This window comes from Perna viridis, chromosome 7 (assembly GCF_037379345.1).
Source record: "Perna viridis isolate PV_CMFRI_1.1 ecotype Kerala chromosome 7, ASM3737934v1, whole genome shotgun sequence".
NCBI lineage: Eukaryota > Metazoa > Mollusca > Bivalvia > Mytilida > Mytilidae > Perna > Perna viridis.
Window position 1 is genome coordinate 32,570,271 of NC_142451.1, and position 27,595 is coordinate 32,597,865.

At 32.9% G+C, this 27,595-nt stretch overlaps 1 protein-coding gene and 1 long non-coding RNA gene across 5 annotated transcripts in view; one reads left to right on the top strand and one right to left on the bottom strand.

Annotated features, from left to right (window-relative positions):
* Positions 1-11,084, top strand: part of LOC148612346 (FMRFamide receptor-like) — a 48,130-nt gene extending 37,046 nt beyond the window's left edge. For all 4 annotated transcript variants that reach the window (XM_088593689.1, XM_088593688.1, XM_088593691.1 and 1 more), the window contains exon 2: positions 7,515-11,084. In XM_088593689.1, coding sequence (XP_088449815.1) covers positions 7,559-8,632 — 1,074 coding nt within the window. In that variant the 5' untranslated portion in view covers positions 7,515-7,558 and the 3' untranslated portion in view covers positions 8,633-11,084. The remainder of the gene's footprint in view (positions 1-7,514) is intronic.
* Positions 11,085-15,415: 4,331 nt separating this feature from the next.
* Positions 15,416-19,034, bottom strand: LOC148612347 (uncharacterized). Its single transcript, XR_015924623.1, has 3 exons — positions 18,904-19,034; positions 16,625-16,873; positions 15,416-15,993 (listed from the first exon to the last, which is right to left on the bottom strand). It is a non-coding gene; the product is annotated as an uncharacterized LOC148612347 (long non-coding RNA).
* Between the last annotated feature and the right edge of the window lie 8,561 nt (positions 19,035-27,595).

The following is a 27,595-nucleotide window of genomic DNA, read 5'->3' on the forward strand; positions in this document are numbered from 1 at the left end:
TGTCTTCACGTTATGTCGTTTTATGGTTGCATTATGTCAACATATATTTACATTATGTGGATTTATCTTTACGTGCAGTGGTTTTCTTATAACGTGAGGTTGTTTCATCTTTCCGTAATGACGCTCTCTAAATACTTTGTGTGCATTTTCTTTTCTTTACGTGCAGTGATTTCTTTTTTACGTGATGTGGTTTCATCATGAAATTTTGGTTCACATTACATAAAGAAGAAACCACATCACGTGAAAAGAAAATGCACATAAAGTATTTAGAGATCGACATAACGTAAAGATGAAACGACCTCGCGTTATAAGAAAATCACTGCACGTAAAGATAAATCCACATAACGTAAATATATGTTGACATAACGCAATCATAAAACGACATAACGTAAAGACGAAATGACAGAACGTAAAGACAAAACGACATAATGTAAAGATGTACCTACATAACGTAAATACAAGATGACCACGTGTCATTATTAAACCACAGCAAGTAATATAAAGTTGACAACACGTAAACAAATGTGTATCTCATCAGACAGTTTAGGCGTTACATAGGCCGATCATCCCACATGTATGAGCTACGATCCTTGTTCCAAAATGCACTAGTTGTATAAGTATTCAAAGCACTCTTATACTGAACGAAATTGGAACTGAATGAAACATCTAAGTACATAAACATTCTATAATGAATTATTCTTAGATGTATTTACGAGCACTAAATAGTATAATAAATCCAAGCAATAATGTTCAGTACTAGTATATATAGTCCCTTATTCCAAAATCAAATGTGACCACTAGAACTGTTTTGCTTGTTGTGATCATGGAAGCATTTTAGCCTACAGCTTTATACCTTGACAACGGCGTATTTTAATTGAGATGCTACAGGTAAAGCAGCATCTTGATCTATCTTAAAACATAATGATAAATCAAAATGCTTCTTCAGTTGTGGTACTTCATACCAACAGAGGACTTTTCAACTACCGGAAGTTGCGATATGTCATGTCAGGTAATTATTTTGTCATTATTTGTTATTTAGCTTAAAAAAACTTTAAAGCCGTCGGTTCAATGTACATCAACGCCTCATGATCAAATTAAAAAAAAAGTTATGATTACTATCTTAAAACAATTGAACAGATCAATATCAACCTAATAAATTGAGCAGTAAGCCGTTGATAATATAAACATATTTTTCTTACTCAATCAAAATTTGAAACCGTTATAGTTCAAGTTATATTGAAAATGTGTTAGCCGTGCAAAGTTTCTGAACCGCCATATCTGTGCTTATATAACACAGATACCGGAATACCGGAATACTTTTCATAAACGTTTAATTCAAGAATATTCAAGGGTTTTTTTATTGTTCTGATCAACATCTGTTCTTTCTTTTTTATTTGCTTATATTTATGAAATCACCGTTTGGACTCATTTTGACATGAATAATACAATGCTCTATTAGTCCTTGGGCTATAGTGTTTCCTTTCTATCATGTTTTCGTTAAACAATAACCTTTTGTAACAATACTTCCATGAACGATTACATAGCAGTTTTCAGCCAATTATGATTATATCAGCATCTTTTTTTCTCAAATATCTTCGTTAGTAACGGATGTCGTTTTCACATTTTGAAATTTATCAATACTTTTTAACTAAACTGATTACAGTTTTAATTGGCCTATTTCAGTTTACGGCGTCGCAAATTATGTCATTGTTCATATTTGCTCTGTGGGATAATTGCTATTCACTGATTCAATTCCATCACGAACATGTAGTTTAAATGACGTTTTAATCACTTTTTTATTAGTTTGTTTGCAAAGAACAAGTATTTTGTGGAACGTAAAATGGAAATTGCGCATGTAACGTTTCAACCTTGCAATTTATTTCTACTGAAACTTTGATCATAGTTGTATATTTCAGCTTCTTGAACATAAACTGTAGACATCCATCAATCACAGTAATGTTTAAGTTTCCTAGTCAGAATTGGAATATCAAAAGTCCTTCTAAATAACGGAATTGGAATATCAAAAGTCCTTCTAAATAACGGAATTGGAATATCAAAAGTCCTTCTAAATAATAATAGTTTTTTTATGAATCAAATGTTTGATTTCTTACAACCATTTTGATAATTATGCTCTTCTAGCGACATTAATCATGATAAATCTTTGAAATTTGAAATTTAAAGTACCTGAAATCTCAATACTCTAAAAATGACATCTTGGTGAAATATTGCCGTAGAACCCGAATTTATATTGGTACAGCGAGTCAAGCGGCTTGCAAGAAGTGAACATTACGTTCTTTGTGTAAAATGCTATAAAAGCTTTCTATGTACATTTTAGAAATAACATGCAGTAACTACAAGAATACATATCTTGTTCCTTGTCAAAGACTTAGAATTTTTATAATGATATGATATAGAATTTGATATAAATGTCAAACGTTATATTATAGGTATTAAGGCATAACATTTCGTTTTATATGACAAACATGTATATTGATAAAAAATTATTAAACACATTATCAATTATGTTTTCTTGCTGTTTGGTTGATTAATCGCAGTCTTACGTGTCTCTTACCAAGTTCTTGTACTTGTAAGTTCCTGTATTGTTAAGGACTTTATAAATGGTTTCATTGATTAAACAATATTGTTACTGGCAAATGTTTCCACCAAACTCTTTTGATATTGTAAGATTGATTATGTTCAACAAAAAGCAGCAATATTCTTTTGCAACATTAAATCCTAGTACGATAACTCAATATTACAAACCCTTGCAATATGTATACGCTAGTGGAAAGTTGGAATCTTACTTAAATGTGATAAATTCCTGCATAAAAATAACGCTACAACAACATTCTATATATAACGCTAGAATATACGTATACGGTGGTGATTATTCAAGGTAAGTGGCAAGAGGTAAGACTGAAAAAAAAAGAAATAATCTCTTCATTAAATATAACACAAACAAATCCTCGTCAAATCAATAGTTTGGATACCTTATAGAATTACTGATCCAATGAGAAATTGAAAAAGTTCAAGGGGTCAGAGGGTAACTGTTATATCAGACTAATATTCTACAAAGAAAAACGTTGTCTTGATGATATGCCTAATGCCCATTTGTGCAAAGTTCAACAAGTCAGTCTTGTTTGTTTGTCTCAGCGATTACTAAAATAACTCATATGCGACAGTGTTATGACTAGGTTTCCTCAAGTTCAAATCATGCATGTTCACTGCTAGGTTTTGCTGTTGACATTCATGGACAATTGCAACGGATATTTTTTTATCAGTGTATGGTCGAAAATAGATGGGCTAAAAAGCAATATCTTAATAACTACTTTAAAATCTCCTGTAGTGAAACATGCAAAAAGCTGGAAATTGAAGTTATATCATTAAAGGGAAGGCTTTCATATGATTCATTTCCATAACAACTCCACCTTTAGATAAAAATACAAAAGATCAAGTTTTTACTTTACTGCATGCAAATAAATTCAATTGAATTACAATGAGATCTATACATTTGATTCTGGTACAAGTATTTTGTAAAATCAATTTGCTCCATATTTTCATGAATTTGATCTAAGTCATTTAATGTTCAAAATGAAGTAACTAATGAGTGTTTTTTGTATGTACAATTTCTATCTTTTTACTGTCATATGGTCTATTAGTGATTGGAGTACCTCCTCGTCTAAGAATCGAGCAAAATGAGGCGTAAAACATAAAGAAGAATAACCAGAGATTACCATAGTAAATAGACAAAATTTCGGAATAAATTTAAATAGTTAAACGATTTTAGGTTTCGACAATAGATGTATTTAGAGCGAATATGCAGTTGACAAACTTTACAAGTCAAATTTTGAATATAACCTGATTTATTCCTGTCCTTCATTTTGATGAAAGTACATTTAGTTGCTTGAGGGCCTTCACAGAGAAGCCAATGGACACAGAAAAGGAATATATTTGAGACAAAACAGAGGGAAATTGAGAAAAATGATGTGCACCCATTGCCTGATTCTTTAACAGAATGGTACTTCAATCATTCTACATCATACACATAGTAACAATTTCCCTTAAATCCACAGTATAGATAGGATTATCTTTCCCTACGGAATAATCAGAGTGTATTCAAGTTTGAAGCCTTAATCGATCAAAAGTGATGTTGACCTTATCAAGAGAATAGATATCGACAAAACAAAACCGAAGCGTCGGCAGCAGGATAAGTGGGAAAATTCAAATACGCTAAAATCTAAATATAATGAAAAACTATACAAAATTTAGGGAACTTTATCAATAATAGAACAGTTATCATCAACTTCATACATTTTTTCTTAAAATTTACGTCAACTCGACTGTGACGTCATCGATAAACAGAAAAAAAAAATCATTATTGAAGTCTCGTCAGAACATAACACCTTGGTGAGAAAGGCCATGCGTGTTATTCTCTGTTTCGACTGCATAAGTTAAAAATGCCGTTATGGAGTTAATGGTTCCTGTTTAAAACATACCAACGAACTGCCTTTAACCTTCAATCATTAAAAAGTACACTTTTGCTTTCTTTCTGAGTTGTGTTTATTATGATCATGAATATTTATTCAATCTAAGATTCTAACCCGTGTAGTCTAGAAGCAACACATGTTCATGTTTTCTAGATATACCTTATTGCAATTAAGATTTTAAAACAATATTTTCTGTTGTTTTAAATAAAGTAGATTACGATTTTTAACGACCACAGATAAACTTTGCCATAAATGGGGGTCACAAATTTTGTAATTCCTATGATTGAATTTTTAACGTCTTCATGTTATATAACATTCGCACTATTTCCTGTTTGTATTCCTTCCAGTAAAAGTAATTTATTTCTACTAAGGGATTTAAATGTCAATTATTGTACTTTTACTGTCGTGAGTTTAAACTCTCTTGTCACTGAAATTACATCATTTTACCAATACAATATCCAGAATCTAATCCTTGTTAGGCCTTAAAATTACTAAGATACTTATTAAACATTAAACATCATTTCATCTCCTCTTCTTCCTCGGTCGCAGGTGTCTTTTGTTGCAATGACATTTCCGGATTTAAATTCATTACTGCAATCAAGCTTTGACTTGAAATTTATGTCCAATAATCGTGAACCTCGTTATTGTATTATTGCAATGGAGGGTCCTACTTACTTTTGCTAAGTTAATACTTGCAATAATTATTCTTATTTCACTCGTTTTTAACACGTACTTAAGACTTCATATTACTCGCACTGGTAAACTTAATATAATTGGCACAGGTGTAAGGCTAAGCAGTAATGTAACTCCTCTATTTAGGAAATACGCCCTTTAGTTAAAGCAAAATACTTAAAGAAGTATCTGTTTCTTGAGTGTGGACACCATTTCCTACCCAATCATATGTCTAGAAAATGACCAAAAGAAACAAAATCGACAGAATATCGGAATTTAACACAACTTCAAGCAATATATTTGTTTTGGAAGTCTTTATGTTTCTCATTTGTCATGGATTCAAGCCTTCAAATTCACAATTAAATCTTACAACACTTTATGATTATTTTGCAGTTTTATTAAAAGCTAACGAGAGCCTTCATCGCCAATTCTTCTGTAAATTTTGGCGACTGATATATGATATATTTCGGGGTCAGACAAGTATATCTACTGGGTTGAGAGAAATTTTTTATTAACTGATCAATATTTACCCCTAGTCTGTACGGTGCTCGGTTTCGACAGATGTCAAAATATTAGTCAAATTCGTGTTTATTCTAAGGGAATAGTACAGTTCACATGTCAAATATATTATCGAGTGATTATTTTGACTGATTGCTGATTATTGAATAAAATTCAAATGACGTCATTTACCAACTTACAAGATTTAAACTATTCAACATCAATAATCATATTAATTTCACGAGCTTTTATATTATAATCTTTATATGAGAACATGATGAGATGAAATATTGTTTATAATGATAGAAAACAAAATGGCTTAGACACATGAGAAGAGCACGATTAATCAAGGAACCATACGACATATTTTCCAAGAAGTATTCTCACAGCAAATAATAGCACAATTAACCGATATTTTTATTTAATTACTTTATACAGTAACTCATTAATAGGAGATCATGAGCATGATTGTCTAGTTGATTTAACAATATGTCTTTAATGTTTTGGTTACTTGGCAATCGGTTAATTTACTTGGCAAAGGTCGCAAATATTTAATGGGTAATCTGTGCTGAAGTGAGCCTAAAGACGACTAGGTAGCCGATACTGACGTGATCTGAAAAAAATGATCTAAATATAAATTTTTATACGGACTCACTCGCAAACATACATTTTATAGCTCATGTGTAACAAACAAATATTTGGAATAGTTAGATTTGTGATATTAGACAAAATTGATGTTTTATTTGAAGATGTATTAAAATTGATTTTAAAAATTAGTCGATTGTCGTTCTTAGCCAAAATTAAAATTAAAGTTTTTTCTACTTTTTTGCCAAAATCAGACTATTTTGTTTGTTTTGTGTCCTATAAATTATCCAAAAATACACCTGCCACTAAAGATTTTAAAGCGTTATCAAGGGAACCAAGATACTGGCGGAAATCAAAAGAATGTAATCCAGGGACAAAGAACAGACACGGAAGATAGGCAAACACAACAAAGAACAAAAAGTAACTAAAATAATACATAAAAAGTAACAAAAGTGAAAGAGTAATCAAGGGAACCAAGGTTATAGCGGTAATCAAAAGAATGTAATCCAGGGACAAAGACCCGACATCGAAAACTGACATACACAACAAAGAACATAAAGTAACTAAAATGAATGAGGAACTCGGACTCCACGAAACCTGAAAGCATGGACAATGTGTGCCGGTAAGGTAAGGTCCAAAACCACCCGTCGAGTTGATCATAAAAAGTCAAGTCCGAGGTAGACAAAAGAGGAAAGGAAAAATATGGCACGTTGAACAAATTAGTTTTCATGGCGCATATTGATACACCGTAACGATCCACGAGTTCATGTGACTTCAATCTTGTAGCAACATAACCCCTGTTCCAGAAGACTACTTGTATGAAATCTAGCGCGATACAAAAAGTCTGCGTTGTCTTCAGATTTTCCCTTTTGGCAGATTTGTTTGGCTTTTTTATTTCAGAATTATGAATAATCTGGAATGATATAATATAAGGTTTTTCTATGAAAAACTACATGATATTGATGTTTAGAATTTAGGTATGGAACGCCTCGAGTAAACTGATCATGAGCTAGTCTCGATTATACAAACCGATATGAATAATATGTCATCTCCATCCTTGGTTCATCAATATATTGAATCGGGGCTAGAAGTATTCAAAGCGGATTAGATACAAAAAATCTGTTAAAATATTAAGAAAGTATGTCGCGAAAACTCTCAAACTATGACATTTGAGAAAATTCATTGAATGCTAGTCATGTATACAAAAATCGTCTTATGTGTTGTATAGTACATTTGTATATACAGAACTTATATTTTGAATTATCATTTTAGGAACAATGCCTGTCTAGAGAATTCACCGGCCTATAACAAGCGTGATGCAGTTAATAACAACTCAGAATAATCTAACCAACGGATCACCCGAGGGACAGTTCATTGAGCCAGCTCATAAGGGTTTTTATGAAACGTCACAGTTTATTACAGGGCTTATATTGTATCCGACGATATGTATACCAGGAATCCTAGCAAATATGATAACGCTGATAGTTTTGTCAAAGAAAAATATGTTGACTTCAACTAATGCTTTTCTTAGCGCCTTGGCCGTCTCCGATAGTGTAAAATTACTCAACGATATAATCTATTTTTCTGTAACTTTGCTTTCGAAAACTCATCAAGCAGAAGCAAATAAAGCTTATGGCCATATCTACCCATATGCACATTTCATCTTCAACATGTCAGCTTGTATATCTTCGTGGTTAACTGTTGCCGTTGCAGCGGAGAGATATATCATGGTATGTCATCCTGCAAAGGCAAAACTTACCTGTACCAGGTCTCGAGCGATTGCTACAAGTGCCATTATTTATTTCATAATGACTTGTGTTGCTATTCCATCCGCAATGAGATACAAAACTATACACTTTATAGATCAGGGAACAAATGCTACGATGTATGATGTAGAAATAACTTCCTTGTGGCAAGATGAAACATTCGCATCGGCATATAGTTGGATGATTAATTTTCTAAGGTGTAATATTCCTCTTCTTATTTTGATTACACTCAATGCATGCATTATAAATTCAATTCGAAAATCTAGAGCAAACAAAAGAAACAACGCCCGTCATCGAGTTACAATTATGATGATCGTTGTTATCATGACGTTTATGATCTGTATTACTCCAGACGCTGTAATGACGTTTTTCAATTATGGTTATCACGAAGAGGATTACTTAGTTAAAGGAATAAGGGAATACTCGGACACCTTATTGGCACTCAATGCTGCTGTGAATTTTATAATATATTGTCTGTTCAGCAGAACATTTATGAAAAATTTTGTTGCCTTATTTTGTCCACATCTATCAAAGAAACAATCAGCTATAGATGAAGAGGCAAAGTATCGTCGTCTTTCAGAATCAACGGTTTTTAACAAATCAAAGAGAGACAGTGCAGTTTAATATTGTATCAATATCTAATCTGTATTTGATCATTATTTTTTTGGCATTTTGCCGTAATGAAATCTCATATATGTGACAAAGAAAGTACCAGTCTATGTAATAATGAGGCAAAATGGAAAATTGTAACATGCATGGCAAAACCTCACCGATAGGGCAATATATTTTACATAAGGAAGTCTTTAATATTTTAATTTTAATTACCACTTTCATCTGTGGCAACATCCCTTCGGCTCCTGCGTATGGAGTGTTCATATCACAACTCATACGTTATGCCAGAGCTTGCCGGGACTACGCAGACTTTTTGTATCGCGCTAGAACTCTAACAAATAGACTTCTGGAACAGGGTTATGTTGCTACAAGGTTGAAGTCATCACTACAGAAGTTTTATGGTCGTCATCATGAACTCGTGGATCGTTATGGTGTATCCATCAGCACCATGAAAACTGATTTATTCAACGGGTCATAGTTTTCCTTTCCTCGTTTGTCTACCCCGGACTTTTTATGAGCAACTCGGCGGGTGTTTCTAGAAAAGCAGAGGACGCCTACCCTACCGGTGCACCTGGTCCATGCTCCCAGTTTTTAGTGGAGTCTGAGTTGCTCATTTACTTTTGTTACTTTGTATGTATGATTTTAGTTACTTTATGTTCTTTGTTGTGTATGTCTGTTTTCCATGTCTGGTCTTTGTCCCTGGATTACATTCTTTTGATTACCGCTATAACCTTGGTTCCCTTGATTACTCTTTTGATATTTGAATTTTTTCAAGAGAATTTTAAAAATTAAGGTCTTTTTGATAGAGGTATCTACCCCTAACTTGTTTATTTGCAGTGCATGTTGATGAAATAGAAAATTCTGCTACCAAAATGAAATGGAAATCCGTGTATCTATTCCTTTACGGTACAAATTAGCAAACCACAATGAAGAGGTGACTATTAATTTAATATTTTGTTACACTAACTGCCTGCTTTTTTACGTAGACTGGTACTTAAGTTTCATTACTTCTGATTACGATACAACTTACTCTGTTTCGTTTTTTTTTTTTTTTTTATATTTTTGTGTTTGTACAATATTTCATAGAATAAGTGTTTAGTTATAATAATAGATGCATACGTAATTTTGCAATGCTATTGTTTTGGAATTGAGATTGATGATTAACAACCGTAGAGAACACTTTTAAGGAATTTTTGTTCATGATATTTAGTTGAATCAGAGCAAACATTTAATCTCTTTACAGTTCTGCATCTGTGTAGCCTGTAAAATTCTTTATGTATATTTACCATTTAGTATTTTGCGGGCATTCATTCATTTTTTTACCATTTTAAACATTTTATACTACATATTGAGCAACCCTTTCAGAAACAGATATTCATTTTTGTTAAATGTTCGTCATTTTTAATTTTAAGATGAGAGGTTATTAACTTTTTGGATAAAAATATGCTCTTGTTAACTACGACATATAGCAATGAAAAAGAGAAATATGTTTTCGTGTTTCACAGAAAAATTTTTATCTCAACAAAATATAATTTTCTACTTTAATCAATTTCGTCCAAAATTATTGTACATGCGTTCACGAAAATATCATTGATTATCAATAGTCCAAAATAGCAAAGAAACTATTTCCGATTTGTCTTTAAGACTCCAAGAATCATACAATTTTAACAAATGGTGACTGCGTTTCTTTTTAAATGATTTTACGAGTACAGATGAGTACAAATTGTTAAGTGATTTAAAGACTACCTACACTTTTTGTCGATTCGCATCATTTAAGTATCACACTGGCATATTACAATATAGTGTTTTTTGTACTGTTATCATATCAAAAATGTGTTACATAGTGAGATACATGAATGGAAACAATATTAACTTGTTTTACTAATAGGTTCTCTACATCATATCAGTAAATCAACACTTACGCTATTCAATTGGCAACTCTACCAGCACGAAACAAGATTCTTTTAGCTATTTCTCCGTATGCAGTGTTATAAAAAATCTAGTTATATCAATGAAACACCTATTTATAGGAAAGGCAAAATAATAAACATCAATCTTGTAAGATAATTGTAATGTAAGTGGTCAAAATGATTAAGTGACACTTGTGACACTTGGTGTTTTTACACTTCTGTATATCTGCTTTCATTTGCTTTGGCAATAAACTTGTTTTATTCAGTACAAATGAAGGAGTCAACTGTGTATTAACATTGCTACGGCATTGTATGGTAGTGTGTATTCTTCTTACAGTCAAACAATTAAATAAAACATGAATTAATAGATGTTAATTCGAGTTATGGTTTTCACACAAGATCGATATGGAATATAATAAAAAAAAACTTACTGTAGATAAATTGCTTAAAATATAAAAGATTTGAAAGGCGTTATTCCAATAAAAAATGTATGTTATGGTTGTGTGTGTATATTTCTTATAGTTAACTAATTAAATAAACTATGAATTACTTGGTGTTGATTCTGTTTAAGAAATATCTGATACATGATATTTAAAAAAAACATTGTCGTCTTGAAAAGCTTTTATTCCGAGATGAAATTGAGTGATACCATATTCAATACAAATCTAGGTAGGCTTTTGAGTGAATCTAAATATATCATAATTTACGAGTGGTCAAATTGGAAAGAATGTGTCCAAAATATTACATATGTTTTCAGCGATGAAAAAGTACGACTCATCTGCATTATGTAGCGCATAGTTCTAACTAGAGAGCTTATTATTTCTTCAAGAATTCTATATATATAATATAACATACATGCAATAGACGTATTAACACTTGTAGAGACAATTGAGGAAAAATGTACTGTCCCGTTGTATTCATATTGAATTCTATTTCAACTTCAAGATTAAATTGTTTCTCTGACGTCGACATCATTGTAAAACTATTGCAGTGGTATGTCAGTTCTCAATTTGACAAGTAGTCTCAATGTGAAAGGCATTTTTTATGTTGGGGGGGGGTCCTAGACATGACCTGAAATTCATTGACGATGGCAAATAGTAGCAGTAAGGTTCGGTTTGGACACAACACAATTTAGAAGATTGGTTTTGAAGATAGTGTATAGTTATAATACAGTGACGGACCCAGAGTTCTTGAAATTGAGGTTCGGAAGGGAAACACGCTCACTCTGCTTGGCAGATATTTGCAGCTTCGTTTTGAAATCTACAATGAAAAATCAAGAAGAGTGTTCCTGAAATACGTACACACTTAACCAAACTATGCATTAACTATTTATAGTTCTATAATATATCTATGAAAGTATCAATACGTAATGAATCCCTTATTGTTGCATGACATGCCGAACTGCACTTTTTACAATCTACTCTCTTGAAAGAATGTCCATTCAGAAATCAGGCGGTGCCTATCATATGTATGGCATATGGTAAATTTTATCCCATAGATTATTTTGATCCAATGTAATGTTCATATCACGTATAGGACAAACATGTTTTAAAAATCGACAATGAATGGCTCAGAAAATAGAAAGCAAACAAATTTTGCACAGAATGAAAAACTTGTCTCCTTTTTTCCATGAATTGCAATGCTATCTGTGTAATTTATTTCTCATTAACCGTTGTCTAAACACCAACATTCGACTTGGAGAAAGAATGCATTTGTGATTTGAATTAGATTTAACAATCTTCAAAACAAAGTTTGTCTTGTGCCACCAATTGCCAGGTTTTTGCGTGAACGCCCTCTTAATAATTAAACATATCTCTATATTTTTGTCCTGTTGTTCACATATATTGAAATTACTCACCATAACTTTATGTGAAAACTGTCTTTAATGCGAGTTCAGCCTATCAATGCTCTTACGAGATTTAGAAACTCTCTGACCATCCCGCTTGGCAATTATTTCTACTTTCTTGTCAGATATTCCAGATTATTTGACTTGATTATTCTTAATTACTCCATCTTAGGTTTACTTAGTAAACTACCTTAAATTTCAATTGAATATAAACTCATTATAGCTAAATATTTTAACTTAATTTTCTTAAGTTCAATTTGATTATGAAGAAACTGTGTATTTCAATGACAGACGTGACTGCTGAACAATGGAATATGTTCTTACGTGCACAGAATGTTATCAAACTATTTCAGTTCTTTTACACTCTAAGTAATATTCGTTTAACTAAAGTATTGCAAATATATTATTCGAAGTTCAATGCCCTATAACATTTTAGGCTTCGTTATGCTAGAAAATATGAAAATGAATACAGGTGGCAGAGCTATATTTTATATTCTTTTCAGTATAAAGAACTATTTTGAAAGGTCGATTTTCACTATGATTTAATACGGTAATTAACAACATGTTCAGGATGCATGCGTGTGGCTATATTGGCTGGAAATAACAAAACATTTAGTTTTGGAATCTATTAGAATCAGGACAAATTGAATAATAATGAATAATACCCAGAAAAACCAATCGAATTTTAGAATGTGGGGGAGGCACATAGTTAATGTTCTACTGAAGACAATTCACCCTCTTCTTAATTCTATCAGAGAATAGCACTTAAAACATTTACAGATAGAACAAGGTAGACATGAAAGACGATCACAAGCTTATCTGACCAATGTTAGTGATTGGAGTATGCTGATTCCCTATTAGTTTGCGTTGCAGAAATATGTTTATCAATCTGGGTCTATTTGTTCTTCAATTAGAGTAACAACAAAATTACCGAACACTAATCCCATTTATATATCTGGCAAAATACTTATTACACTACCGGAGCAGCTGAAACGGTGGGTTAAATCTAGGTTTAACAGCGCGCTAAATCTCCCTCTTCCATTGTGGCGTGAATATACCAGTGGTAATTATGTTATTGTCATAATAGGTAAATCAATGGTCACATCAGCACACAAAGAACAATTCACAAAAAAAAATCAATCATTACTCATTGTCTAAGAAGAAACTGAGTATTTTTTAACCAAGGACTGATATCTAAAAAAGAAGTTGAAAAGAGACCTTTTAAGACACATTTCTTCATACCCCTGATTGAGGACTCTGTTACACAGATATGGCGTTCAAAGAATTCAGAATAGTTAGTGCTTGCTCTTGCGTAGGGAATCAATTGTGAAATATAAACACCATATGCAGGAGATGAAGGTATATTGCTGCACAAGTAAGGACAATTTATGATATTTAAAGTCGTCTCTTATATCATAAATCTTAGTGCTGAGATGATAATTGTTGTCAAATTCGAGATGTAGGTCCAAAAAGATGTAGAACAGGCTGTTTCTGTAGTCTCCTTTATCTCGAGCTCAATGTTAGATTTTAAACAATAGCAATATTCAGCAAATGGTTCAGACATTGGTTAGCCCCAAAAACCCCACTCAGTTAATATTGACTCGAAACTTGGCAACCAAGAAACTATACCGTGATGGATGCACATATTAAACGTTTATGTTAACCTTGTTATGATATGGACAATTGTACAAAAGTACAAACAGTTTGTTGTATATAAAAGATCAAGCCCATGGAAATAGAATTATGGTATTGTCTCACAGCTTATGCTTATTCATGATGTTAGGTATATGGAAGTTGGACTCGGGTGTCATCTGGTATCTGACCTTGAGTGTCATCCGATTGGTTAAGGTATCAAATACAAACTATGCATTTTTATATCTGTAAAGTTATCATATATAATAAAAAAGTATATACTATTAAAATGTTTTCTCTAATTTTATTCTGATTAGTTTCTGGTCTAATTTCTCTCATTTTAAATCAGTTGTAGAATATTTCTATTCAAGACTCATTCTTGCCCTACAATGCTGATTTGTTTGGGTTTTTTTTTCTTATACAAGACGACAGTGTGGATCTTTTTTTATTAAAATTGGAGGACCACTAAGTATCATACACAACACATACCGCCTCATGGTGCTATATTCCAAAGCAAACAACTTTTGACATAAGAGAAAAGCCATAATATATACGTTCAGGGCAACATTATTTTAGAGGAGAATAAGACGAAAAAAAATAACATAATCTAAAAGATTAAGGATCAAGAGAAAGAGAAGACGAAGACGAAAGCATATTCAAACAGAAATAATCTGCTCCATTATTATAATTATTATGAGCTAGAGACATATTTCCTACCATAAATAGATAGTTAAACAAAAAAAAGTAGCAAGTTACATTGAAAATGTCAAAGAGGAACAACGCTCCTAAAGTTCTTCTCTTATAACCTTTGATTTCACACGAGGAAGTGTTTATGAACCAAATCACATTAAAATATCTGCAAACAATACAGAATCGTTAACTATGAGAGATTTAAAATATGCCGAAACCGACATACATGACCAGAACATAAAACAGGTAACAAAGACTATCTACAGACACGATGTAGCGAACCATATGAAATAGATAACTTAAGATAAGGAAAACAAGACGTAACAAAATACCAAAGCACTAGCAAAACAGTATAAAAAACGGGAGTGACATAAGAAGGTGCTCCAAAAAAGTAAGTATGTATTGTTCCGACAAACAGAACCCGTCATAGCGCACGTGAGTGTAATCATGTAATAGTCTAGCAATACAATTCAGTCCCCCGACAAGAGTAACAAAGGGGTCCTATAAAAACAATTAATATTTGGGCGATATCATTCAAACAACAAAGTATCACCATGTTAAATATTGTAGATATTGCAGAAAAAAGTGAAAAATTATTCAATCACAGACAAATCAAATTAAGATAATCGAAAACTACCATCAAACGTGGGACAGTATTAACTTTATATCAAATACCGCTGGAAATCGATCTTGAACTTGATATAGCAATAAATCGTGAAAAAAACATAGTGTCACGAATTTAATTGAAGATTTTAAAGTAAATTAAATGTATCTTTATGTAATTTTAACTTCATCACATGATTGTAGTGTTATTACTATATTAAACTGCAATTGAAAAAATATTGTTGTGTATCGTATGACCTGGCTCCTTTGACTTGCTCCGATACACTTATGTCAAAGAAGCTATACCCAGAGCAATTAAATGTGAATTTCGGTAGGTTGTCAATTCGGGCAGACATGGAATCTTTTTGATATCTTTTCTCATCTTTGAGGTGGAAACTTCATATCAGTCAATCAACCGACTGTTAATCTCCTGTCATGGTAATTTTTAAAAATGTCCAACGTACCCCAGAAGAAGTTTAGTTTGACTTTATTCGTGCTCTACAGAGAAAATCCGTGTACTGATTACTGTCTCGACATGCATTTTCGATTTCAAGCGTTCTTTATTATCCATATACGAGTTGAGGTTCTGGTGTGAAGCAGAAAAAGGTGTATCAGTTCATTTGGCTAGATTATGTTAGATGTAGATAATCCTTGAATTCAAACGTCTGAGTGTAGAATTAACGAGACACGAGCTTGAAACAAAGATTGTTATAGTTAACTCATGATTTTTCTCAATAGATTTCTAACAGGAAAGGTCAGTAAACATTTAGCACTTAGTTGGCGATGTAACTCCGTTTGATAGGACATACTAACAGATTAATGGTGCCATCTGTACAAGATCTGTTACATTTTTATGACACTGATTACTTATTACGAAGTAGAATAGAGTAAATGTAGCGAATGTCGCAGTTAACTCGACATTTAGATTATTCTTACATCAAAGGATAAAGTAGTGTCAAATAATGCTTCATAGTGTCAATCACTAATATAGCACTTTTAGTGCTACAGTGTAAAACTGATACCCAGATTTTATATCGGTATGAAATAAATTAGAAGTTCGGCGTTGAGAAACGTAAACTATTTTTTAATTGAATATGTTTGTCCGTGGATCAAACTGATAATAACTATTTGACGCTTCGTTATCAACGATGTTTTTTTTTCCTCAGCAGTTTTTTACCTATATGACTTGTTCTTGTGTTGTTTTTTGTTTTTTGTTTTTGTTTTTTTCTTTTTGTTTTTTGATTTTTGTTAAGATAGAAAGTCATTTTTTTAAATTTCATGGCAAAAAAATATACTAGTAAACTGCTTGACATTTTTACATACGTTCAAATGTATATGCAATCATATGCAATCACCGCATCTGCGCCAACCATGTGGGATATAAAGAATAGAAATGAAATGGAGTCGTCAGCTCGGCGTCAGAGCAAATGAGTGATCTGTATGGTTCTTCAAAAGCAAAATATCTTCTAAAATACACTCCTCTTATGTATATGACTATGCGTCTTGACAGAAGTCAAATTACTGGTATTTTTTTTCTATCAGTGAAGAAGGAAGTATCTGTTTACATCGTTGCTGCAAGAGACATTTACAGAATATTAAGACATTCTGCATAAGATTTGTGAGAGTCCTTTAGTGACAATAACTTTTGATTACAACATATCAATGTCTTTCCATTATAGGAAAGATTGAAATGTCACATACGAGTCGGACGCAATGTTCATTTGTAAATATTCAACAAAATTGGAGTTATTAGTAATATGTGGTTTTCATTATAAAGTCTACAACTAATTGACTTATTTTGTAAGAATGTCATGAACACGCTGTACAGTTTAGTGAAGCAACCTATATTACGTTTGATTGAAATTAACTTTGTAGTAGGTATATTTTGAACATATCAATCATGATAAATTAAAGAATTAATCAGGCTCCGTATACTGTCAACGAATAAATTTTCGAGGTGTACTAATTTTAATTATTTTCGCGATGGACAGAAAACCGCGAAAAATAGTACCCGCGAAATAGAAATTAAACTCTATATTAGGCGAACAATCGCTTTAAATCGCAAATATTAATTATTTGAAAATTCAAAGACAGCACAATTAAATTATGAATGTTTGTACTAAAAATTTAAAAACATGATAGGATTAAACAAGGTTCATGACCTGAATGAATTATAACAGCACTTGCATGTAGTCACATACTTAAGAGGAAATAGAGAATATCCGTCTAACAAAGTCTAGAGAACTTTGACTGCATGCAAAAAAATGGAGTCGTCGGTGTGATCGGTCTACGAACTACAAGAAAGAAAGTCGAAAAATATACGACAGGATAGGTATACTACGAGAAAAATTACAATATAGTTTCAAGATTTTCCCGTATTCTAATAAAGAAACTCTTTCTATTTTTATAAATGGCGAATACCGCGAAAAAATTAAACCTTAAAGAAAAGGGTCAAAGTACCCCTTGGAATTAGAATAGATTTTGAACCCCGTTCAGGTTGCCTATACAACGGATAACCTTTTATTGGCATAGATATGTCGCATACCATGTTTTAGACAGTTACTGCGTATAATAAAATAAGATTCATATCGGCTTTTGACACCATAGACTTGATTTAGAGGTTATTTGTACAGTTTTAGAAGAGGATACAGTTAACATCAAACAATTAAATGGCGAATCAAGAGATATTTAAGAAAGAGGACTTACCGAGGGCCCTAATTTTCACAATGAAAACAAATGTAAAAACACATTCATCACACTCATTTATGTTGATAATACAATACGTAATTCATTTGTATTCACAATTTTCAATGCGTATTTGATTGCTGTTCGTTTAAGCCACCTGCCCACTACACTCAGCTTAGATGGTTATTCTAATCATGGTCTATAAAACAGCCTCAAAAACCTACAGTTCCACCTTATTTAGGCATTTACACATCGTGTTGTATAAGTATATTTTGCTGCTTAGCAGCTTGACCAGATATCGGTTTATTAATCTGTTCGTAAAAGAGCATTAAAACTCTCCTGGAGTAGATACCAATTACTATGATGAGGCATCATTTCCTTAGAGAACTATAAACTACACAATATTACCAATAGAATGGCTGATTTCTAATTAACGGAAAAATAATTTATGAAGCACATACGTTAAAGTTCGTCTTTTAGATCATACAACAATACTTCATTGATAACTGCTTTAATCTACGTTTTACTTTCAGTCATTGTATTGTACTTTCCAGTGAAAGACCTTTAATTCGAAGCTTACTTTACAGAAAGTGTAATGAATAATATAAAATCAAACAATACAATTTATAATGAACCGGTATGGGGCACCATGGGGATGTAAGGGAGTTCCCTGAAAGAAGTGGGGACCAGAAAAGCATTTAAAACAAATATTTTGGATATATTTTGAAAACGAGCGAAATACTTGAAAATTAGGTTAAAAAATAACTGGCATAAGCGGTCTTTTTTTTACAACCATCATTTTGAAGTTTGCAGGCACCGGATATTCTTATAATTTGTAACTCCCCATTCAAATACAATAGGCTGTCGTTTGAAAAACTATCAAAAGAACGTGTAAGGATAAAAAAAAGTCTACTTACTTTCTTCTAAATTGTATTACTAGTATTTGCAAAATCCAGAAGAAAAGCTTTGGTAGTACACTAAAAAGAGAAATATGGTTGGTTAACCTTATGCAAGGAAATAAAAAAGAATCTACCATATTCCTTTAAAGTGCAACGGTGGAATTACATGCATAGACCAAAATTCTCATTATCACATTAAAGAGGAAAAAAATGGTGTACATGGTTTAATAACATGTGTATGGGATTATGAGCTGATTTGTTAAAAATGTCATACATACGACTAACAAAGCATATTATCTACATAAAAAGGACTAATATTCTGTGATAATGACGTATTAACAAGATTCATTAAGCGGGAAATGTTATTAGTATGTATATGTATGTACATTTTTCCGACCAATTCTTTTTGATTTGTTTTTTTTTCGTACTATGTATGATAAAGTGTATTTCTGGTCATAATCATTGGAATAATACCATTCGGAAATACTATTGCAATCATTATTTTTAAACATTTTTTATAAGCCGTTAAATGACCCTTGAAAATTTAAATAAGAAGGTGATTAAATGTAATAAAAGTTTCCAGAAATGCTATGGATTTCTGGGTTTATTTATGTCAAACTTGTAGCAACAAGCGTCGAGGAAAGTAGAAAGATATCAAAAGAAAGAGAAAGAGCGTATTAAAACACGTACTGTGTAGTAAAAACGTTTATGGATCTTTATGTATGAGGAAACAGATGCGATACTGATTGTACGAACGAACGGAAATCTCTTGTTGTAATGCAATTTTGTTTCCACTCCTCTAGAGTTAGGGGAAGACACACAAAATTAGATAATACTTCAAATGATAAAGCGTCAAGTATTTCACAACCATTTTTGAATGAATTTACTACAAATCCTTTTCCACAACATTTGCAAATCATGAATATCATCACTGCATACACTTGTTTGTGAATTGCAATGTTGTTTTACCTCTGTTATTGCACAGGAGAAATGAAAAAGATTTTTAATATTGATTAGACTTATATAACAAATCCTTTGGGATTATTTGCAGTGATTACCACTTACCGTTTTATATATATATACGGTAAGCGGTACGAGTTCGACCAGAAATTTGCATCGCAAATTTGACAGTTCTAACATCGTTGGGAATTTTTCAGACACTTCCATACGTTTACGTGATCTTCATTGTATCAATTTGATCCAATGAAGCAGTGTAGCGAATAGAGTCGTCACATTCTGAGACGTTGTATAATATTGATTTGTTGTGACATGCATCATTAATTTGATCCCTTATCCTATATAATAACACCTAGGTAAACTGTCCCGTACTACCATACATCGTGTACTAAGTTACAGCCTTAGATTAATCCTACGAGGAGGAATGACCCGGCCAGAGAAAGCTATATTTTTATATAGCCTAGCTGCTCGAGTGGGCTAGGGCGCCAGATTTAGTGCAGGCCGTGTTGCCATAGATGTCACAGCGGTACGAGTTTGAGTCCCGCGGAGGGAACGACCAAAAATTTGCATCGCAAATTTGACAGTTCTAACATCGTTGGGAATTTTTCAGACCTTTCTATACCTTTACGTGATCTTCCCTGTATCAATTAGTTCCGATGGAGCAGTGTAGAGAATAGACTCGTCACATTCTGAGACGGTGTGTGTGTGTGTTTTGCACGAATAGCTGTGGACGCATTTATTTTTAGAAATATTCTTTATTTATCTTTAATTGCAGTCATCTGACATTTAGGTTCGTTGTAATTTTTTTATTCCAGTTTTATGAAGCATATAAGGTCTATCTATTGATAGAAATATAAAGAAATATTTAGTTCATTTAGTTCTACGATAATTGAATCATTTTCAGTATATACTCAACTCACTAAAGCGGTTTTCTGTTTTGCCCAATCACGGAAAGCGAATAAGATAAATACAAATCGAATTTTTTGTGAATGACCAAATGTTTTCATAATTATTTGTGAATTTTGTACTTGAAATCGTGGGCTATGTATGTGTATTTAATCTAGATTATGTACAGTATTATTGAAATATTAGATGACATATATATCCTTTATATGAATTTTGTTGGCATACAAAGACAAAAGTCTATGTGATTTCCTAAGGAATTAATTATACGAAACTCGAACGTCGAAAACAAATATTACTGATGTGTTTCTTGAAATGGTATTTCAAAAGTAGATAAAATGATCTAAAATCCTATTAAGGTTTCAGACAAATAAAAAACATTCCCGACATTGAATCCTTTTTATTCACTTTCCCTTGAGTATACAAACGTCAGATTCTTAACTTAATTAAATGTTTAGAATTTAATGCTGTCATCTAATTTGAGGGTTAATTCTTGTAGCAAAAATGTCCTCACGTCGATGAAGTTCGGGGAGGCAATAGAATAATCTAATCGTAGATAAATTCGTGACATAATTTACTGTGATATGTTTTAAATATATTTGAAAGTTATTCTTTTATTTTAAAGTGACAAATACGATTTGTATGGCAAACCGATGAAATGTTTTAGGTCAACAGATTTATTTCTTTTGATACGCAGACTAGGTACTGCAATACCTTACGGATGCAATGACAACATCAAAAGTATAGGAAAACTTTCAAGCCAATATAACAATAACATAAATGTGATGAATTTATTTGACAAAAATCCAAGACGGGAAAGGAGTCATGGCCATCGCCACTATACATCACCTAAGTTACATGATGTCTCCATAGATGGTCTCCTTCCTTTCATACAAAAACCTCTTGGACTTCATCACATTAGAACCAAACTTTATTCTATACCTCTCACTCTACTACACTCCCTTTACAAAGCAAGTCTTGACACTCCTGTTTCTGACCCCACTTCATCATTATACAGTCTTGTTGCCATCATTTTGGATATTGGTTTCCACAGACTCTTTAAACCAGTTTGTGTGAAAAGTCAAGATGAAGAAAAACGATCATTTCTTCCACTTCCGTTCGTCAACAAAGGTATAGATGCAATTAATTTGGCTACCATCCTCCATCACAAAAACGTTACCAACAAAGTTCCCCTATATTTCAAAGACAAATCCATACCAATTATTTCATATTCCTATACTTCACCCATCGCATCCAAAATTTTCAATTATAAAAGGCTATTGCAGAACCTCGAGATTGAGGACTTCAAGGCTAAACCACCTGACTGTTCGTGCAAAACCTCTCCATTCAAATATGGTCCTTCTGGTCACGTCGTTACGGGAGATTTAACCATTATCGAAAACAAATCTCTGCGTAATATCCTTTCTAAAGGTCCCAAGTACCGTGAACCACGCTCCATAAATTGGAATTATAACTTTAAAGTTCTTATGGATGCCGTCGAGGACTATGCAAGAAAATGGATAAAACGAGAACAAGAAGACATTGATTCTCTGTCAGAATGGTTGAAGACCGTGAGGTCTTTAATTTTGAATCGAATGAAAGTTTTAAGTAGGTCAATGAGTGACAAGGCTACATCAGTTTTCAAAGACCCCGATGTAGCAAAAACATTGTCTACTATACATGACAAATATGTTGTCATACCAGCAGACAAAGCCCAAAACAACATTGTTTTTTGTCTGCAAAACGTTTTATATCCAATGCTTATTATCAGAGGTAGACGTAGAAAATAATAGCAGTGATAAGACCTACACCACTCTTTCCAATGAAGAGATTGTGGAAAACCATAAATCTGTGCTATCCTCTTTTGGTCTCTCTACCAAGGACGATGATTGTGATTTACCGTCTATGTACTGGATTCCTAAACTTCACAAGAATCCATACAAACAACGTTTCATAGCTGGATCTGCAAAAAATGTACCACCAAACCTCTTTCAAAACTTTTGACTTCTATACTCACAACTGTCAAAGAGGGTCTACAGTCCTACCACAATACTTCTTACTCCCGTAGTGGTATTAATTCAATGTGGATCTTGAAAAATTCAAAAGCTCTTTTGGAGACAATCAGTTCAAGACTATTATCTGAATATAATAGCATTAAAACCTATGATTTTTCAACACTGTATACTTCTATTCCCCATACTCAGTTAAAATCCCGACTTAAAAACATTATACATCGTTGTTTTTACAAAAGGATGGTACACCTAGATACAAATATATAGTTCTTGGTAGAGATTCCTCATACTTTGTAAGAAATAATTCCAAATCATCTTCCAAATATACAGAGGAAGATCTTTACAAAATGATGAAATTTTTAATCGACAACATATTTGTCCAGTGTGGTGGACGTGTTTTTCAACAAACGGTCGGCATTCCAATGGAAACAAATTGTGTTCCTTTACTATCTGACATATTCCTTCACTCTTATGAGGCTGACTTTATAGCTGATCTGATCAGAAAGAAAGAATATTGTTTGGCTAGATCCTTCAATCTCAGTTTCCGCTATATAGATGACGTGTCATCTTTAAACAATCCTAATTTTGGGGATTTGATACATCGAATCTACCCAAAAGAACTTGACATAAAAGATACTACAGACACTGTGAAGTCAGCCTCATATCTTGACCTACACTTAGAAATCGATGGTAAAGGAAAACTATTGACCAAACTTTACGACAAACGTGATGACTTTTCATTCAGAATTGTCAACTTTCCTTTCATCTGTGGCAACATCCCTTCGGCTCCTGCGTATGGAGTTTTCATATCACAACTCATACGTTATGCCAGAGCTTGCCGAAACTACGCAGACTTTTTGTATCGCGCTAGAACTCTAACAAATAGACTTCTGGAACAGGGTTATGTTGCTACAAGATTGAAGTCACAGAAGTTTTATGGTCGTCATCATGAACTCGTGGATCGTTATGGTGTATCCATTAGCATCATGAAAACTGATTTATTCAACGGGTCATACTTTTCCTTTCCTCGTTTGTCTACCCACGGACTTGACTTTTTATGAGAACTCGGTGGGTGTTTCTAGAAAAGCAGAGGACGCATACCCTACCGGAGCACCTGGTCCATGCTCCCAGTTTTTAGTGGAGTCCGAGTTGCTCATTTACTTTTGTTACTTTGTATGTATGATTTTAGTTACTTTATGTTCTTTGTTGTATATGTCTGTTTTCCATGTCTGGTCTTTGTCCCTGGATTACATTCTTTTGATTACCGCTATAACCTTGGTTCCCTTGATTACTCTTTGAACATAGATGCACATTCTGATGAGAAAAAGAAAAATGCGAATTTCATATGATAAATTAAAACAATTTATGTAAGGCACATAAAATTAACATGAATTTGTGAATAATTCCAAATCATCCTTTCAACATCCTATCATTTCGTATAATTAATTCCATACTTTGTAAGAAATAATTCCAAATCATCTTCCAAATATACAGAGGAAGATGTGTACAAAATGCTGGAATTTTTAATCGACAACATATTTGTCCAGTGTGGTGGACGCATTTTTTAACAAACGGCGGGATTCCAATGGGAACAAATTGTGCTCCTTTTCTTGCTGACCTTTTCCTTCACTCTTATGAGGCTGACTTTATAGCTGATCTGATCCAAAAGAAAGAATTTCGATTAGCTAGATCCTTCCATCTCAGTTTCAGCTATAAAGATGACGTACTATCTTTAAACAATCCTAATTTCGGGGATTTGATACATCGCATCTATCCCCAAAGAACTTGAGATAAAGGATACAATAGACACTGTGAAGTCAGCCTCATATCTTGACCTACACTTGACTACAACTCATATGTTATGCCAGAGCTTGCCGAAACTAAGCAGACTTTTTGTATCGCGCTATAACTCTAACAAATAGGCTTCTTGAACAGGGTTATGTTGCTACAAGATTGAAGTCATCATTACAGAAGTTTTATGGTCGTCATCATGAACTCGAGTATCCATCAGCACCATGAAAACTGATTTATTCAACGGATCATAGTTTTTCTTTCCTCGTTTGTCTACCCTGGACTTGACTTTTTATGAGCAACTCGGTGGGTGTTTCTAGAAAACAGAGGACACTTACCCTTCCGGTGTACCTGGTTCATGTTCCCAGGTTTTAGTGCTGTCCGAGTTGCTCATTTGCTTTTGTTACTTTGCATGTATGATTTTAGTTACTTTATGTTCTTTGTTGTGTATGTCTGTTTTCCATGTCTGGTCTTTGTCTCTGGATTACATTCTTTTGATTACCGCTATAACCTCGGTTCCCTTGATTTTGATAAACAATGCCGACTTTACATGAGGAGAACACCCCCACTCACAAACTTGTGAGGCATAGCATTGCATCTTCTGGATCAAATTAAAGTTATTTTATTTATAGCCAAATATGTCACCATATTACATTTCAACCTGTTCCATTCAGTTCACTATGTAAAGTTTGTACAATCTTACATCCACTAGAAACTGGCATCTTTAAATTTTGTAAGCATCCTTATTATGGTAAGTCAAAAAATATAAATGTCACTGTATATGTGTAACCTATAGTTCTTGAATTGTGTATACATCCCTTTTATGGAGTATAGAAACAGTTCGTAAACTTGGGATTATTGCTCTCAATAATATTTTTTGACGGACGGACGGAGCGTTTGTAGTTATAAAAAAAACCGACCATGTTGATGCACTGCCATGTAATTATGGGTGTTGTCACAATCAAATGGAATAGAATAGTAATTAAGAATTTGAACCATTCCATTCAGACCCCTATAGTTGGAAGTAGATAGTGTGTACCTTTTGCATTTTTTTGTGCCAAAAACAACCCATAAACCTTAATTTACCTTAAAAGGGCATAATACGGTATATCAAAAAGACCTACAAAATACGCCACCAGCAAAAGCAGTTAATGTCCTCATAATAATCCCATAAGTATACACTATGAGTAAACTGTTACTATTCATATTAGTGATACATTGGTTTTACCTACTCACATTGTTGATACACTTATCTTACTATCTTACCTACTCACATTGTTGATACACTTATCTTACTATCTTACCTACTCACATTGTTGATACACTTATCTTACTATCTTACCTACTCACATTGTTGATACACTTATCTTACTATCTTACCTACTCACATTGTTGATACACTTATCTTACCTACTCACATTGGTGATGCTGTGGTCTTACCTACTCATATTGGTGTAAACTGGTCTTACCTACTCACACTGGTGATACACAGGTCTAGCCTCCTCACTTACATTGGTGATGTACTGGCCTTATCTACTCACATTGGTGGTACACCGGTCTTACCTACTCATATTGGTGATACACCGATCTTACCTACTCATATTGTTGATACACTGGTCTTACCTACTCACATTGGTGATACACTGGTCTTTCCTATTCATATTGGTGATACACCGATCTTACCCAATCATATTGGTGATACACTTGTATTACATACTCACATTGGTGATGCGCTGGTCTTACCTATGCTGACCTACAATTTGAAATATGAAAAATTATAACCGACAGGACAAATAAATTAGCAGAGTTAAACTAACAATTCCAAGGAAATGAATGTCTGGGTTATAACTGTATATGGTAAATGAGGTAATATTAACGGTTTGCGAGGTCCAGACATTTCCTTACTGTGACAATCCATGCTATTAAATTTGACTGACGACGTAGACATTAAATACTGACATGTAAAAATACTTTTGAAATAAATTGGGACATTTGCTCATGTATTTTAATCTTTTTTTCTAGGAATAGAAAAGGTTTCACACACGTAAAAAGGGAATAGTCTGTGATTAAATATGTCTATAACATATTTTCATTACCATTTATCTCTTAGAAGTGTATATAGTTGGTATAGTAAACTGCATTTGATAATGAAAAACAAATATTAAAAACAATACACTGACAAGACAATACAAAAGACACATTCTACTACTATTAAAGCAAAACTTTCTGATAGCAATGGCTCATAAACATACATCAGAAAAGTATTTAACGGTTTTATATTTTAAAAGCACCAAAGCCACCTTACTCACTAAATAAGTTGACAGATAAGTTAAACAGACCAATGAAATTGACCTGTCACTATTTGACTGTTTCCATAAAAGCTTTGCACTTCAAAAAAGAATAAACAAATTTCACGTCCAATACTTCTAATGAATAAAAATGCTCACTGACAATAGACCGGAATTACGCTGTTAAGTAATATTATGGTATAAGTTGAGGCTCTATTGGAGAATTTGACTTTTGTCACGATCTCCCCATGTGTCAGAGTGTTTGCCTAGTAGATATGAGTAGTTTTGATACAACAGTGCATGGATATCAAACTTTACAATAAATACTTTTGCAAGATATCTCATTATCATTGAAAATGTGCAAAAAAGTTAATCCTGAAATATACTCATCAACCGCCTCACTTATTGGATTTTTTTTCATAAGGAACGTCTTGTAGTTGACACTTCGATAATGTGAATATGTTTAAATTGGTAACGGAAATGGCCAGAGCGATTTTTCTTTTTTCTATATTACGTCGAATTACGTATATGTTGCTATCATCATTATCTCAAATATACCTTGTGCATGCATACTCGTCATATTATTTCAAAAATAAATATCGAAACGGTGATGCGTTATTAAGACACTTTCTTACGTTTATTCAGAGAAAACTGACAAAAAAGTGACAAAATTAACGTATAAAACCTATACGTTAATGTATATTGTTATACCTTACTAACATAATGTTCTTCAAATTCTGGTTCATTGAAATAACATGT